The 17216-nt window shown below is 42.6% G+C and overlaps 1 protein-coding gene across 1 annotated transcript; it reads right to left on the bottom strand.

Moving 5' to 3' along the window:
• Nucleotides 1–12406: 12406 nt before the first annotated feature.
• On the bottom strand, nt 12407–16899 carry RPL22L1 (ribosomal protein L22 like 1). Its single transcript, XM_025288295.3, has 4 exons — nt 16761–16899; nt 14853–14945; nt 14567–14688; nt 12407–13304 (listed from the first exon to the last, which is right to left on the bottom strand). The coding sequence occupies exons 1-4, from the start codon at nt 16767–16769 to the stop codon at nt 13160–13162; spliced, it is 369 nt and encodes a 122-aa protein (XP_025144080.1). The 5' UTR covers nt 16770–16899; the 3' UTR covers nt 12407–13159.
• Nucleotides 16900–17216: the final 317 nt, after the last annotated feature.

Raw genomic sequence — 17216 nt, 5'->3', positions numbered from 1 at the left:
ATTCCTAGTCTGGGTCTTTGGATCATAGAATTCTAAGGCAGGAAAAAGCTTTAGAGAGTGCTTCATCATGGAAGGAGAGGGGACTATCTCAAGCAGCTTGTGTGTCTTAAAAACTGTACTCAACATTGTAAGTTTATATTTGGAAAAGTTAAAGAAGGACCTTACTTTGTTGAGTTTTTGAATGGAAAGCACCCAAAAACCTCAGTTGGTGGGGATAGGTGTGGGTCAATCATATCATGAGGAGGGCAGCCAGAACCAGGGCAGGGAAGCATGATGTATCCGTATTTGTCAAAAGGAGGCAGACATTACTGAAGCCTGACAAACACCAACCTATTTCCAACCACTTATTTGCATACATGTGAGGAAACAGGTGTGTCCAAGGAGACACACTGTGTGTGCAGGCAGAGGCAGGATTTGTGTTTCTCCACTGCATCCCAGCCTGACCATGTGTGTGGTGAAGAAGTGGCACAGCCCAAGAGCAGGAGGAACACTGAGAGAGGACAGAGAGGCAGAAGCGTGGTGTGATCCTGAGAAAGCCAGCAGTCTAAGACCCAATGTGCTCATATGCCAAATGGGGAAGACAAGATTCTACCACATGGGGCTGCTTAAGGACCAAAAGAGAAGACAAGTTCTTTTATAAAATGCAACACATTATTTAAAGGTGACCTTTCTAGCATTTGCAGGAGAAAAGGCGGGAGACCTGGGTTTGATCCCTGGGTCGGGAAGCTCCCCTGGAGAAGAAAATGGCAACCCACTCCAGTATTCTTGCCTGGAGAATCCCATGGACAGAGCAGCCTGCTAGGCTACAGTCCACGGGGTCACAGAGTCAGACATGATTGAGCCACTTAACTTTAACTTTTTCTAGCATTTAAATCATCCAACTTGAAAAAGAGACACACACTTAAGCTATACCTGTAGACTCTCCAACCACAAACAAGGATTTCCAGTAAAATAGAAAAATTAATGCTAATCAAAACTTTTTTTAGCACTTTTTAATGAGGGGAAATTGTATAAGTGGATAGCCACATGGGAAAAAGAAAGGTAAAATTATATTTACTTCTCAAATTTGCAAACCAGGATAAATTCTAAATAGAAGAGAGACCTAAATTTTAAAAATGAAACCATACAAGCATCAATGAATTCTCCTATAACCTAGAAATAGGGAAAACATTTTTAACCCTGACTCAAAAATTCTGAAACAATGAGGAAAAGATTAAGATTTAATTGCATCAAAATAATACTTCAACAAGACAAAACAAAAAATACCATAAAGACATATTTAAATTAAAAAGAAAAATTACAACTTATATCACAGACAAGAGCTTAATACCCTTAATTTACAGGGAGCTTCTAAAAATAAAGAATAAAAAGACCAAGAATCCCTTATACATCTTAGAGATATAAACAAGTGGCCCACAGAAAAAGAAATGTAAATAGTCCTTAACTTATTAAGTGACACTCAGTCTCACCCATGGGAGAAATACAAATTAAATGATCCTGAAAACAATGTCTCATCTATCAGCAAAAATACCCAACTGGGACAATAAAAGCTGTTGGTGATACTGTGGGCAAATGGACATTTACGTACATTGCTGGTGGTGAAGGAGGAAACAACAGGCTCTATCTTGAAAGCAGGACTCCATCTTGGGCCGGACTGTGGACTTGGAGCTATATGCCCAGTATCTATGGAAACGAGATACCAATTGGAAAACCAGGCCCCCAGAAGGAAGAGCCCCAGGGCTTGTACCTAGACTCTCCACCACCTAAAAGAATTCCCTAATTATCTGTGTAACCGAATAGAATCATACATTCTATATGCTTATTGGGGTATGACCACAGGTATTGATAATTGTCCACTTTTAACTACCTAGGCTTAAGGCATTTGAATCACGGGTTAACTTTGATTGTATCTTTCTTTTTCCTTTGTTCAGACTAGTTTCAGGGAATTTGTGGAGGTGGGTTTGTGCACGTACACTTAGGGTATATAAGGTTTTCACAAAAACTAGTCAGGCTCCTTGGCTAAGAGGAGACTCTGCATTGGGCTCCACTGTGTAATAAACTGCGCTCCATTATCTGTATTGTCCTTCTGAGTGAGTTTGTTTCCCGGAACTCGTGACTACAACAGTGGGAAGGCTGCTGCTGCTGCTGCTGCTGCTGCTAAGTCGCTTCAGTTGTGTCTGACTCTGTGCGACCCCATAGAGGGCAGCCCACCAGGCTCCCCCATCCCTGAGATTCTCCAGGCAAGAACGCTGGGGTGGGTTGCCATTTCCTTCTCCAATGCATGAAACTGAAATGTGAAAGTGAAGTCGCTCAGTCATGTCCGACTCCTAGCGACCCCATGGACTGCAGCCTACCAGGCTCTTCCATCCATGGGATTTTCAAGGCAAGAGTACTGGAGTGGGGTGCCACTGCCTTCTCCATGGAAGGCTACTAGGAAGGTAAAAAAGTAGAACCCTCATGGAGGAAAGTCTGGCAATATATAGTGAAATTATACATTCATTTATCTTTTGACCTAGGAGTCTCACTTCTGGGAATACAGTCCAAAGATTTAATGGCAAAAATAAGAAAAGGCACATGCATGAGGTTTTTAATCACAGTGCTATTTATAATAGTAAAGGCTTGAAAACAACTCCAATGTCCTTCAGTAGGAACTGGTTGACTGAAGTGTGGACACACATGGGAATGATGACTCCATGATACTATTAAGGAAAAATAAGTAACATGGAGAAAAGTGAGTACATTAAGGTATCATTTAACAAATGGCTCAAATTAGTTTTAAATGGATGGATAAACCATAATGGGCTTCCCTGTGGCTGCATGGGCGCAGGAGGGCCGAGAGGAGCTACTCCACATTCAAGGTCAGGAGGGGCAGCTGTGAGGAGATACCCCTTGTCCAAGGTAAGGAGCAGCGGCTGCACTTTGCTGGAGCAGCCATGAAGAGATACCCCAAGTCCAAGGTAAGAGAAACCCAAGTAAGACAGTAGGTGTTGCAAGAGGCATCAGAGGGCAGACACACAAACCATAATCACAGAAAACTAGTCAATCTAATCACACAGACCACAGCCTTGTCTAACTCAATAAAACTGAGCCATGTATGTGGAGCCACCCAAGATGGGCGGGTCATGGTGGAGAGGTCTGACAGAATGTGGTCCACTGGAGAAGGGAATGGCAAACCACTTCAGTATTCTTGCCTTGAGAACCCCATGAACAGCATGAAAAGGCAAGATGATAGGACACTGAAAGAGGATCTCCCCAGGTCAGTAGGTGCCCAACATGCTACTGGAGATCAGTGGAGAAATAACTCCAGAAAGAATGAAGGCATGGAGCCAAAGCAAAAACAATACCCAGTTGTGGATGTGACTGGTGATAGAAGCAAGGTCCAATGCTGTAAAGAGCAATATTGCATAGGAACCTGGAATGCTAGGTCCATGAATCAAGGCAAATTGGAAGTAGTCAAACAGGAGATGCCAAGAGTGAATGTCGACATTCTAGGAATCAGCAAACTCAAATGGACTGGAATGGGTGAATTTAACTCAGATGACCATTATATCTACTACTGTGGGCAGAAATCCCTTAGAAAAAATGGAGTAGCCATTATGGTCAACAAAAGAGTCCGAAATGCAGTACTTGGATGCAATCTCAAAAACGACAGAATGATCTCTGTTCATTTCCAAGGCAAACCATTCAGTATCACAGTAATCCAAGTCTATGCCCCAACCAGTAACGCTGAAGAAGCTGAAGTTGAACGGTTCTATGAAGACCTACAAGACCTTCTAGAACTAACACGCAAAAAAGATGTCCTTTTCAATACAGGGGACTGGAATGCAAAAGTATGAAGTCAAGAAACACCTGGAATAACAGGCAAATTTGGCCTTGGAATATGGAATGAAGCAGGGCGAAGGCCAAGAGAACGCACTGGTCATAGCAAACACCCTCTTCCAACAACACAAGACAAGACTCTACACATGGACATCACCAGATGGTCAACACCGAAATCAGATTGATTATATTCTTTGCAGCCAAAGATGGAGAAGCTCTATACAGTCTGCAAAACAAGACCGGGAGCGGACTGTGGCTTAGATCATGAACTCCTTATTGCCAAATTCAGACTTAAATTGAAGAAAGTAGGGAAAACCACTAGACCATTCAGGTATGACCTAAATAAAATTCCTTATGATTATTCGGTGGAAGTGAGAAATAGATTTAAGGGACTAGATCTGATAGAGTGAGTGCCTGATAAACTATGGATGGAGGTTCGTGACATTGTACAGGAGACAGGGATCAAGACCATCCCCATGGAAAAGAAATGCAAAAAAGCAAAATGGCTGTCTGGGGAGGCCTTACAAATAGCTGTGAAAAGAAGGAAGCGAAAAGCAAAGGAGAAAAGGAAAGATATAAGCATCTGAATGCAGAGCTCCAAAGAATAGCAAGGAGAGATAAGAAAACCTTCCTCAGCGATCAATGCAAAGAAATAGAGGAAAACAACAGAATGGGAAAGATGAGATCTCTTCAAGAAAATTAGAGATACCAAGGAATATTTCATGCAAAGATGGGCTCAATAAAGGACAGAAATGGTATGGACCTAACAGAAGCAGAAGATATTAAGAAGAGGTGGCAAGAATACACAGAAGAACTGTACAAAAAAGATCTTCACGACCAAGATAATCATGATGGTGTGATCACTCACCTAGAGCCAGACATCCTGGAATGTGAAGTCAAGTGGGCCTTAGAAAGCATCACTATGAACAAAGCTAGTGGAGGTGATGGGATTCCAGTTGAGCTATTTCAAATCCTGGAAGATGATGCTGTGAAAGTGCTGCACTCAATATGCCAGCAAATTTGGAAAACTCAGCAGTGGCCACAGGACTGGAAAAGGTCAGTTTTCATTCCAATCCCAAAGAAAGCCAATGCCAAAGAATGCTCAAACTACCGCACATTTGTACTCATCTCACACGCTAGTAAAGTAATGCTCAAAATTCTCCAAGCCAGGCTTCAGCAATACGTGAACTGTGAACTTCCAGATGTTCAAGCTGGTTTTAGAAAAGGCAGAGGAACCAGAGATCAAATTGCCAACATCCGCTGGATCATCGAAAAAGCAAGAGAGTTCCAGAAAAACATCTATTTCTGCTTTATTGACTATGCCAAAGCCTTTGACTGTGTGGATCACAATAAACTGGAAAATTCTGCAAGAGATGGGAATACCAGACCACCTGATCTGCCTCTTGAGAAACCTATATGCAAGTCAAGAAGCAATAGTTATAACTGGACATGGAACAACAGACTGGTTTCAAATAGGAAAAGGAGTACATCAAGGCTGTATATTGTCACCCTGCTTATTTAACTCATATGCAGAGTACATCATGAGAAACGCTGGGCTGAAAGAAACACAAGCTGGAATCAAGACTGCTGGGAGAAATATCAATAACCTCAGATATGCAGATGACACCACCCTTATGGCAGAAAGTGAAGAGGAACTAAAAAGCCTTTTGACGAAAGTGAAAGTGGAGAGTGAAAAAGTTGGCTTAAAGCTCATCATTCAGAAAACGAAGATCATGGCATCTGTTCCCATCACTTCATGGGAAATAGATGGGGAAACAGTGAACAGTGTCAGACTTTATTTTTAGGGGGCTCCAAAATCACTGCAGATGGTGACTGCAGCCATGAAAGTAAAAGACGCTTACTCCTTGGAAGGAAAGTTATGACCAACCTAGATGACATATTCAAAAGCAGAGACATTACTTTGCCAACAAAGGTCCGTCTAGTCAAGGCTATGGTTTTTCCAGTGGTCATGTATGGATGTGAGAGTTGGACTGTGAGGAAGGCTGAGCGCCGAAGAATTGATGCTTTTGAACTGTGGTGTTGGAGAAGACTCTTGAGAGTCCCTTGGACTGCAAGGAGATCCAACCAGTCCATTCTAAAGATCAATCCTGGGTGTTCTTTGGAAGGACTGATGCTGAAGCTGAAAGTCCAATACTTTGGCTACCTCATGCGAAGAGTTGACTCATTGGAAAAGATTCTGATGCTGGGAGGGATTGGGGGCAGGAGGAGAAGGGGACGACAGAGGAAGAGATGGCTGGATGGCATCACTGACTCGATGGACGTGAGTTTGAGTGAACTCCGGGAGTTGGTGATGGACAGGGAGGCCTGGCGGGCTGTGATTCATGGGATTGCAAAGAGTTAGACACGACAGCGACTGAACTGAAATGATGGCATAGCAGTAAAACATCTACCAGCAATGTAGGAGATGGAGGTTCAATCTTGGGTTGGGAAGATCCCCTGGAAAAGGAAATGGCAACCCACAGCAGTATTCTTGCCTAGGAAATCCCATGGACAGTGGGGCCTGGCGGGGAGCCTACAGTCCATAGGTCACAAGGAGCTGGACACAACTGAGAGACTAAACAACAACAACTGATCATAATAGCCTTTTTAAATGGCTATCTGCAGGGGAGAGGAGGAAACAGAATAAAGGGGACTAATACAGGAGTTAGACTTCTTTAAACATACTTTGTTTTGGACTTTGAAGCCTTGTAAATACTTTACAGAAATATAAAACATAAAAAGATTTTAAGCAAACTTTTAAAATCAAAAGTAAAATGAAACAAATGAACCCATGGATCAAATCTGTGTCCTAGCCATACAGCAATGAATCATCTCCACTGACTTTAAAACACAGGGCTTTGTTCATTCATAGTGGATATATCATGAGGACACAAAGAACTGCAAAACAACCCTAAACTGCAGAGTCGTCGTGTTATAGGCAGTAGTATTGCTACTGCTTTTTTGAGACTATTATGTGTGGACTGTAAGGTAAAGCGAATGAGTACTGGCGTTGGTGACATTGACATTTTCAGCCTGGAAAAAGGAAACATGGTTATACAATAGATGAGGTTACAAAAATCCTGTTATCCTGAATTTGTGTTAGATTTGTATTATTTAATCAGTGCTAACTCATTAAAGTATTTTTTCTTGAAAAAGAAAAGTGTATTTTCTTGCTCTGTTCACTGAAAAGGTCTAGAAATAATGACCAAAGCAGTAGTAAAGAGCACCTCTAACACAGTGGCCAGAGGACTTTGTTAGATGATAGTACTGAGGCTCAGATCAGATCAGATCAGATCAGTCGCTCAGTCGTGTCCGACTCTTTGCAACCCCATGAATCGCAGCACGCCAGGCCTTCCCGTCCATCACCAACTCCCGGAGTTCACTCAGACTCATGTCCATCGAGTCAGTGATGCCATCCAGCCATCTCATCCTCTGTCGTCCCCTTCTCCTCCTGCCCCTAATCCCTCCCAGTATCAGAGTCTTTTCCAATGAGTCAACTCTTTGCATGAGGTGGCCAAAGTACTGGAGTTTCAGCTTTAGCATCAGTCCTTCCAATGAACACCCAGGACTGATCTTTAGAATGAACTGATTGGATCTCCTTGCAGTCCAAGGGACTCTCAAGAGTCTTCTCCAACACCACAGTTCAAAAGCATCAATTCCTCGGTGCTCAGCCTTCTTCACAGTCCAACTCTCACATCCATACATGACCACAGGAAAAACCATAGCCTTGACTAAATGAACCTTTGTTGGCAAAGTAATGTCTCTGCTTTTGAATATGCTATCTAGGTTGGTCATAACTTTCCTTCCAAGGAGTAAGCGTCTTTTAATTTCATGGCTGCAGTCACCATCTGCAGTGATTTTGGAGCCCAGAAAAATCAAGTCTGACACTGTTTCCACTGTTTCCCCATCTATTTTCCATGAAGTGATGGGACCGGAGGCCATGATCATACTGAGGCTGGGGGATGAGGAATCAGGAAAATCCAGATTATGGGAAATTCTATAGGACAAAGGATCTAGTTAGATCAACAAATAAATTGGCAGGGCAAGAGGGAGAGAGGCAGAGACAGAGAGAAAACTCTAAAGGAGATTTTAAAGAAATCAATTAATTGCAACACATGGACCATATTATAACCCTGATTTGCTCAGGTGAAAAGTTATCTGTGGAAACTTAAACACTGACTGGACACTGAATAATATAAGAAAATATTGTTAATTTATTATAGATATGATAATGGTATAATGAAAGTGTTAGTTGCTCAGTCATGTCCGACTCTGCGACCCCATGGAGTGTAGCCCACCAAGCTCCTCAGTCCGTGGGATTCTCCAGGCAAGAATACTGGAGTGGGTAGCTATTCCATCTTCCAAGGAATCTTCCTGACCCAGCCCAGGTATTGAAGCTGGGTCTCTTGAATTGCAGGCAAATGCTTTACCATTTAAGCCACCTTGCCATAATGGAATTAACACACTCTCATCTATATTCCTGCCCACCACCCCCATTCCAACACATATACCACTTCGTTTCTAATTTCACCTCATCCTACTCTCCACCAGGGGCTTCCTTGGTGGCTCAGCTGGTAAAGAATCCTCCTGCAATGCGAGAGACCTGGGTTCAGCCCCTAGTTTGGGAAGATCCCCTGAACGATGGCATGGCAACCCACTCCAATATTCTTGCCTGTAGAATCCCATTGACAGAGGAGCCAGACGGGCTAAAGTCCATGGGGTTGCAAAGAGTTGGACACGACTGAGTGACTAAGCACTACTCTCCACCACACACAGCTCAGCTCAGAGGCCTCCCTGTTGCTCCCTGCCTGTATTAATACCAGAGGCACTCCTGTTTCAGAGCCTTTGTTCTGTTACTCTCTGTGCCTGGATGTTTCCCCCCAGGTATCTGGTTGGACCCTAGCTCCTTTAGGTCTTTCCTCACTTAAGCTTTTCTCAGTTAACCCTTTCCTGACCTTATTGACAAATTCAACAAGCCATCCTCCCTACATTTTTTATCTCTGATTTTTCTTCATAAAATTTACCACTACGTACCAAACATTCTGGGGCTTCCCAGGTGGCACTAGTGGTAAAGAATCTGCCTGCAATGCTGGAGACGTGGGCTGGATCCCTGGGTCAGGAAGATTCCCTGGAGGAGGAAAAGGCTGTTAACTCCAGTATTCTTGCCTGGGAAGTCCCATGGACAGGGGAGCCTGGCAGGTTAGAGTCCATGGGGTCACAGTAGAGTTGGACATGACTTAGGGACTAAACAACAATGAAAACAACAATCATACATGTTACTATCTTCCTCCACTTGAGTATAAGCTTCAAAAAACAAATGTCTATTTTGTACTTCAGTATGGTTCAGTCCTTGGGTCAGAAGATTCCATGGGGAGGAAATGGCAACCCACTCCAGTATTCTTGCCTGGAGAATCCCACGGACAGAGGAGCCTGATGGGCTACAGTCCATGGGGTCACAAAGCGTCGGACAGGACTGAGTGAGCACTACTATCAGCAGTTCTAGCATGCAGCTTTTCTCACAAAAATGTTAAGTGAATGTGCTTATCTCAACTAACTTGCCAACTCCTTAAAGGCATATGTATCTTACTTGGCAAAATATCCAAGTTCCAGCATACAGGATCAAAAGTTAAATTAATTGTTTCTGAAAGATTAGGAGAGAAATAAGGAGGCAGTTGGTGTTTGCAATACTTTATCCTCACCCTGCGCTCTCCATAGGCAATTTCACCCATGTCCACTGTTTTCTTTACTACTTTTCTTGCAGAAGACAAGCAGGTTATCTGTACTATACCTGTACTAAACCTGTACTATATTCAAGTTCATACTTGACACTTTCTGGACCTCAAATTCAGCATGGCCTAAACCTACTTCTTCCACTGTAACCAAACTCAGCAAACGCCACCATCTAAGCCCACTGTATGTCACCCTTGACATTTCTCCCATTCCACCAATGTCCATCACCAAGTCCTCAAAATTTTATCCTCTGAAAAATCCCTAAATCATCTACTTGCCCATCTCCAACACCTCACTCTTCTCTACCATCAAGGATCTAGCCATAAGCCTCCTGTATCCTTGCACCCAATATGTGCTTAGTTGTTCAGTCGTATCTGACTCTTTGCAACCCCATGGACTGTAGCCCACCAGGCTCCTCTGTCCCTGGGGATTCTCTAGGCAAGAATACTGGAGTGGGTTGCCATGCCCTCCTCCAAAGGATCTTCCCAACCCAGGGATCAAACCCAGGTCTCCAGCAATGCAGGTGGATTCTTTACCGTCTGGGCCACTAGGGAAGCCCAAGAATACCAGAGTGGGTAGTCTCTCCCTTCTCCAGGGGATCTTCCCAACCCAGGAATCCAACTGAGGTCTCCTGCATTGCAGGTGGATTCTTTTACCAGTTGAGCTACCTGGGAAGCATCCAATATGACCCCCACTAACAACCAGTCTTCATAAAGCAGCCACTGATCTTTTTCAAAATGCTTACCTCATTGGATTCTCATTACCCACTACTTAAAATTCAGCACTTTCCCATAGCTCTCGATTAAAAGGAGGCATCAACTTCTGTCCTACATGGGCTGGCTTCTACTTAACTTTCCAGATTCTTCTCAGATGAATGGTATGCCAACCAGACCCCCAATGTCCTGAGAATTTTACCTATGCTGTTCCCTCTGCCTGAAACACCCTTTTCTCTTTATCCAGAGTTGACTTTGCCTGTTTTAGGTCAGCTCAAATACTTCCTCACTTCCTTCCCTTGACCACATCAAACTCTTTTAAAACCCCTTTGTTACGCTGCTGCCAAGTCACTTCAGTCGTGTCTGACACTGTGTGACCCCATAGACGGCAGCCCACCAGGCTTCCCTGGGATTCTCCAGGCAAGAACACTGGAGTGGGTTGCCATTTCCTTCTCCAATGCATGAAAGTGAAAAGTGAAAGTGAAGTTGCTCAGTCGTGTCCAACCCTCAGCGATCCCATGGACTGCAGCCCTCCAGGCTCCTCCATCCATGGGACTTTCCAGGCAGGAGTATTGGAGTGGGGTGCCATTGCCTTCTCCCTTTGTTATACTTTAATGCAATTTTCCTCACCATGTGGTCAGTTTCCCTCACAATACCTGAAAGCAGGCTGTTTTTACTTCAATGCATCCACCATGCCCAACAAAGCAAGCACACAGTAGGATGTTGATGAAAAACATGAACAATTCAAATGGGGCAGAGTTAAGGGAGGAGTGGCTGTGTTAACTTTGGTGAGTACTTAAAGCTCTTAATAGAATGAAAACATTTAACACTCCCAAAACCAATTACACACACATCTATATTCAGTTGGAATAGTCAAAATCTGGCAACACTATTCTACTGGCATTAGGATTCATGGCCCATCTAAGTACCTGAGGTACTACCACCACCCTGGGACCAGTAGAAGATATGGCTCTAGTACCTCCCTTCCATTAATTCTCATCTACAATTTGGAGATTGTTAACCATTCTGCTTAAAGAAAGTGAAGAGGAACTAAAGAGCCTCTTGATGAAAGTGAAAAGAGAGTGGAAAAGTTGGCTTAAAGCTCAACATTCAGAAAACTAAGATCATGGCATCTGGTCCCATCACTTCATGGGAAATAGATGGGGAAACAGTGTCAGACTTTATTTTTTGGGGCTCCAAAATCACTGCGGATGGTGACTGCAACCATGAAATTAAAAGACGCTTGCTTACTCTTTGGAAGAAAAGTTATGACCAACCTAGATAGCATATTCAAAAGCAGAGACATTACTTTGCCAACAAAGGTCCGTCTAGTCAAGGCTATGGTTTTTCCTGTGGTCATGTATGGATGTGAGAGTTGGACTGTGAAGAAAGCTGAGCCCCGAATTGATGCTTTTGAATTGTGGTGTTGGAGAAGACTCTTGAGAGTCCCTTGGACTGCAAGGAGACCCAACCAGTCCATTCTAAAGGAGATCAGTCCCGGGTGTTCATTGGAAGGACTGATGCTAAAGCTGAAACTCCAGTACTTTGGCCACCTCATGCAAAGAACTGACTCACTGGAAAAGACTCTGATGCTGGGAGGGACTGAGGGCAGGAGGAGAAGGGGACGAGAGAGGATGAGATGGCTGGATGGCATCAGAGTTGATGGACATGAGTTTGGGTGAACTCCAGGGGTTGGTGGACAGTTAGGCCTAGCGTGCTGCAATTCACAGGGACACGACTGAGCGACTGAACTGACTGCTTCAAGAGCTCTCAAGGGTTGCTTTATTTGGGAGAAAGGGTCTGTCCACTGAGTTTCAAGCAACAGAAGACCAACATTTTCTGAATGATTAGTACGGAGGTTGAGAGATTCCAACTAGTTGAGGGAATTCTAATTATTCAAAGAACATACAAGCAGATTTAGTGGGTAAGAGCTCAGATTCAAATCCTTCAAAGGTTTTGTTTCTAGTGCCCACAAGGCACCTGGATCATGATCAACAGGGAATCTGGTTTATAGTACCATGCTCAACTCATTAGGGAAGTGTTCCCCTGAAGCAAAAGGCAGGAGTGATTCAATACTGAGCACTTATGTGTAAGAACTGTAGGCAATCAGGATTCTTTTACACATTGTACAAAGATACGGTTGATCAAATCTAAATATTTTATTATATAGTTACACCCAATTGTGTTTTTGCTATATACTTTTAACTTGAGGACATCTGTTTTACAGTACATTAGATAAATCCTGAAATTCCACTAGCTATAAGCTATTTAAATATTGCTTATACAAAGTATTTGGGGCGGGGGGGAGGTGGACAAAGGCTTATTTACAAAATGGAAGTCAGATGCAGCAAACTTATTACCAGGGGATACGGGGGAGAAGGATACATTGGGAGATTGACACTGGCATGTACACACTACTACACATAAAACAGGTAAGAGTAGGAAATGGCAACCCACTCCAGTATTCTTGCCTGGAGAATCCCATGGACAGAGGAGACTGGCAGGCTACAGTCCATGGGTTTGCAGATAGCTGGACACAAGTGAAGCAACTTAGCATATAACTAAAAAACTGTATAGCACAGGGAACTCTACTCAATACTCTGTAATGGTCTATATGACAGAAGAACGAGTGGATATCTATGTATAACTCATTCACTTTGCTATATACCTGAAACTAACACAACATTGTAAATCAACTACACTCCAATAAAAATATAAAAAAGTATTAAAGGAAAGCCAGCACTATATAAACAGCATACACTTAAATAGAATGTTTAACATACAGAGTAATGTTTTTTATTCACTGATAAGCTAAAGGTCCATTTCAAGATGTTTCTTTCTTTTGTATGTGTAATTAGTTTTATTAGCAAGCAAAGCCCTGTGAAGGATGGCATCATCTAGTCCTCAGACTCAGATTCATCTTCATCTTGACTAATCTGGAAGTAACGAAGCTCATAAGTCTCCTTGTCAGATGCAACCACACGAAGCCAATCACGAAGATTGTTCTTTTTAAGGTATTTCTTGGTAAGGTACTTCAAATACCTTTAAAATAAAAATAAATTTCATTACATATAATACTTACTACATAAAGGCCTATATAAGATGCACTGTCATATCCATCTTCTGTGTTCCTAGTTCCCTCTAATTATTTCATTTGTACTAAATATTGAGCAAGGCTGCTAGGGATATAAGGTAGCACTCTCAACCCCAATTAGTATCAATTTATGCCCTACAACAAAACCCTTATTCTCCCCCACCCTCACAATAAACTTTATATGGAGACTAATATAAAGGATAGCAGTAATAGTAGCTTCCTCTTCAGTCTTACTGCGACATTAGATTTTTAAATTAAACAATATGATCTCATTCTTCAAATGTTACATGCCAGTATCAACATTCTCTTCACCACCAATCTCCCTAATTTCAATCCCATCTTGGATCAACAAGAGGCAACCTGTCAACAGGGCTGAATCTTATTCACAAGCTCAAGATTATCCAGTCTTAAAACCTGCATGTGGTGCAGTCCTTATAAAAAAAGCTTTCAGCGTGGCCTGATTTCATTATTCCAATCACTCTCCCTTTACATTTTACAATTCTGAACTCCTACGCATTCCTCTCAAGCCTCCCTGCCCTCTGTCAATGTTGCTCCCCCGTTAGGAATCTCATTCCACTGGCAACACTAAGCTTACTCTCAGGTTCTCTGCAAACTCCTGCTATCCCAATCTCTACCTTCAATGCAGCAATTACAATATTGCATTTATAACAGTTATCTGCATGTCCATAAGAATCTTGGGGACAGATACTTCATCTCCAAATCCCTAGTGATTAATTCACAACCATAGCTAATATGTACTACCACCACAGGCTCCTAAGTCTTTGGCTCACTACTGTATTTCATTTAGATGAAGCTTTCCCTGACCACTTTAAACATCAACTTTTTTTATGCACTTACGCACGGCTCTTACCAACTACTTACATTACTGCATTTCATTATCTCTCTTCTATGCTTAAATTTAAGTTCCTTGGGGGTGGCTACCTAGTGTTTGGTTCACTGCTAGGCTATGCAGTAACAAACAGTGCTGTCATTACGAAGTATTAATATTTACTATCTGTCAAGAAAATTTTAATGAATGAAAACTGGCCACAGGATGAACATTAGAGAAATTTACCTTTGATTGGCTGCTTCTATTAGAAGCTAGGACACTACTCCTGTACTACACAACAGACGTGTTTCTTCAAACACATTGTAATATTACAGTACCCAACACTGTTTAAACAAAACACGATGGAAAACACATACCAACCTTTTAGAGAACTGTTTCTCAGAAACGACTATGATTTTATTCTTGAAGCGTTCAATGTGAACCACATTCCCAAGATTTCCAGTTTTTCCATTTACTTTAACCTTCTCCCGCAGAAACTGTTCCTATTTTAAAACAAAAAAAATGCCACACTAGGGAAGAAAACCCTAGATATTCACTAGGGAAGGTACCCTAGGAACAGAGATTAGGTTAAAATCCAAGATTATATAATTAATTATTAGAAATTCTACTAAAATGATAAAACCAAGCTGAGTAGAGTGATACTTACAAAATTTCCCGAATCAAAAATTCCATCTTCTACTGGATGAGTAAGATCCAAATTAAACTTCCAGGTTGACTTCTTAGGCTTCTTGTCTTTCTTCTACAGAAAAGTTAATGTAAGTATGGCTCTCTACAACAATTTATTCACATGTAAAATCAAAACCCTATATCAGTGCAGAGATGTACAATGAGGCTATATATGTATGAAACAGTGCAAAATTCTACACCCCAAGTTTTTCTAACCTGGCTATGAGTAAGGGAGTACACTCGTTAACTTGGTTAAAAACCAAGTTTCATGAAATCCACTGGAAATTTCCCTTGTTCATCATGTAAGTGTTTCACAACTGCAAAATTCAAGAAATCTCAAAGTACATGGTGACCTATGGTTTCCTTCACCAGAAGATTCCCAAGAATCCTATTTTTCAAATGGAAAAAATTAAGAGAATCAACCTCCTTTAAACAAGTTACCCAGAGCTTGATCAGAACTTCTAATTAGGTCCATTTTTTCCCCCCTCAAATTATCAAGACTAAGTTTTGTGGGCTTTTATTTTCCAGAGGGTACATGTTCAATTTCAAATTACCAGGTATGTCTTTACTACTGCCACCCCCTCTGCAGGTGGGGAATCAGGTAGCCTACCACTTAGCCGAAGCTCAGCTGCAAGCCAGAATGGGATATTCCTTTAATCTGTTCTGCTTTTTAAAAAAACATATTTGTGTCAAAAATTTTTATCCAAACTTTGAAACAATCTATGGTTTTTCCAGTAGTCATGTATAGATGTGAGAGTTGGACCATAAAGAAAGCTGAGCGCTGAAGAATTTATGCTTTTAAACTGTGGTGCTGGAGAAAATTCTTTAGAGTCTCTTGGACTGCAAGATCTAACCAAACAATGCTAAAAGAAATCGGTCCTGAATATTCATACTGAAGCTCCATTACTCTGGCCACCTGATGTGAAGAACTGACTCATTGGAAAAGACCCTGATGCTGGGAAAAGACTGAAGGCAGGAGAAGGGAACAACAGAGGATGAGATGGTTGGATGGCATCACCGACTCGAAGGACATTTGTCTGAGCAAGCTCCTGGAGTTAGTGATGACAGGAAAGCCTGGCGTGCTGCAGTCCATGGGGTCGCAAAGAGTCGGACACGACTGAGCGACTTAACTGAAACTGGTAGAAAAGAATACTAGGAGCTGGACTTGACTGGGCAATTTATACCTCTGAGTATTAATTAGGTTTAGAAATGCAGTTTTACCCTAACATTTCAAATGCTCTTTGGATGGCTTTAAAGCTCTTTAACCGGCTTTAGGTACTGGTTCCCTTATTTATTAAGTAAAAACTTTGAAAAACGCCACTTTTACATTCACTTAAGAGTTCTGGCTTTCACCATTTTAAAAACTTTTATCGTGAGATAATGAAGAAACCCTCTTCTCTAACTTTTTAAGTTCTCTGAAACTTCTGCAACCGCGGCTATCCCGGGAAATTGAGTGCCTCAGCTCTCTCACTCCGCCTGGCAAAGCCATTAGACCTGCCGCATTACCCACCGTCGCTTCCTAGTGGAAACAAACAGGGTATCATCGGCGTTATCAGGCGCGAGATAAAAAAAAAAAAAAGTAATGGCCCAAAGGCTGTCCCACTAACCCCGTTCACCGTCCTGCCTCCTCTTCATTCCCTGCGCTGCCACGACCAACCATGGTAAGCCAATTCGGGCCTACCTCGAAATCCACAAGACCGCATGGCAGTCGACAGCAGTTAAGAAAAAAACCCCCTCACAATCTTAACGTTCTGCTTGTGTTCCTAACCGAAGTTCCCATTTTTATCCTTCCTCTGCCTAAAATTAGACGATCTCAACTCGCCAGCTACGAAACTCATCTACAACAGGCGAAACTCAGCTCACTCCCGGCAACAACACGAACACTCACCGGCGCCATCTTGAAGCCTGCCGCGCGATGAGAGAGAAAGACGCTGCCGGCCGCACGTATTTATACCAAAGCGTGCTGCGTCACGCGCCGAGAACGTAAGATCGCCGTCTCTCTGAGGAGAACTTGGGAGGAGCGCGGAGGCCAGTAACCCAGGAAACCGGGGGTTGGTTCGGAGGGCTGGAGGCAGTCAGTTTACTAGGGAGCGCCGGACGGCGGGTAGGAGAAACCATTCACGATACTGCGCTGGTGACTGCAAATGCTGGTTGACCGCAGTGGTGTCTGCGGTTACTTTCTGGGAGACCGCTCCAGCTACACACACCCGAGGGATGCAGGAAACGTTTTTCACTAATCGCCTGGGTCTTTCGTCCAAATCAGGGCAAGGCAGTGTCTCAGGTTCCTTTGGGATCTCCTGTCTTATATTGCAATTATAATCCTCTAGCAAAAAAGTTATTTCTA

Source organism: Bubalus bubalis, chromosome 1 (genome assembly GCF_019923935.1).
Source record: "Bubalus bubalis isolate 160015118507 breed Murrah chromosome 1, NDDB_SH_1, whole genome shotgun sequence".
Lineage (NCBI taxonomy): Eukaryota > Metazoa > Chordata > Mammalia > Artiodactyla > Bovidae > Bubalus > Bubalus bubalis.
Note: the sequence above shows the minus strand (reverse complement) of the source record. Positions and strands in the feature narration are given on the sequence as shown.

Excerpts from the sequence above, each read along its gene's own strand:
- RPL22L1 (XM_025288295.3), bottom strand. Across the intron at positions 14,689-14,852 it reads TTTTTGATTCGGGAAATTTT|GAACAGTTTCTGCGGGAGAA; the intron begins GTAAGTATCACT and ends GTTTTAAAATAG. Across the intron at positions 13,305-14,566 it reads GAGAAACAGTTCTCTAAAAG|GTATTTGAAGTACCTTACCA; the intron begins GTTGGTATGTGT and ends TTTATTTTAAAG.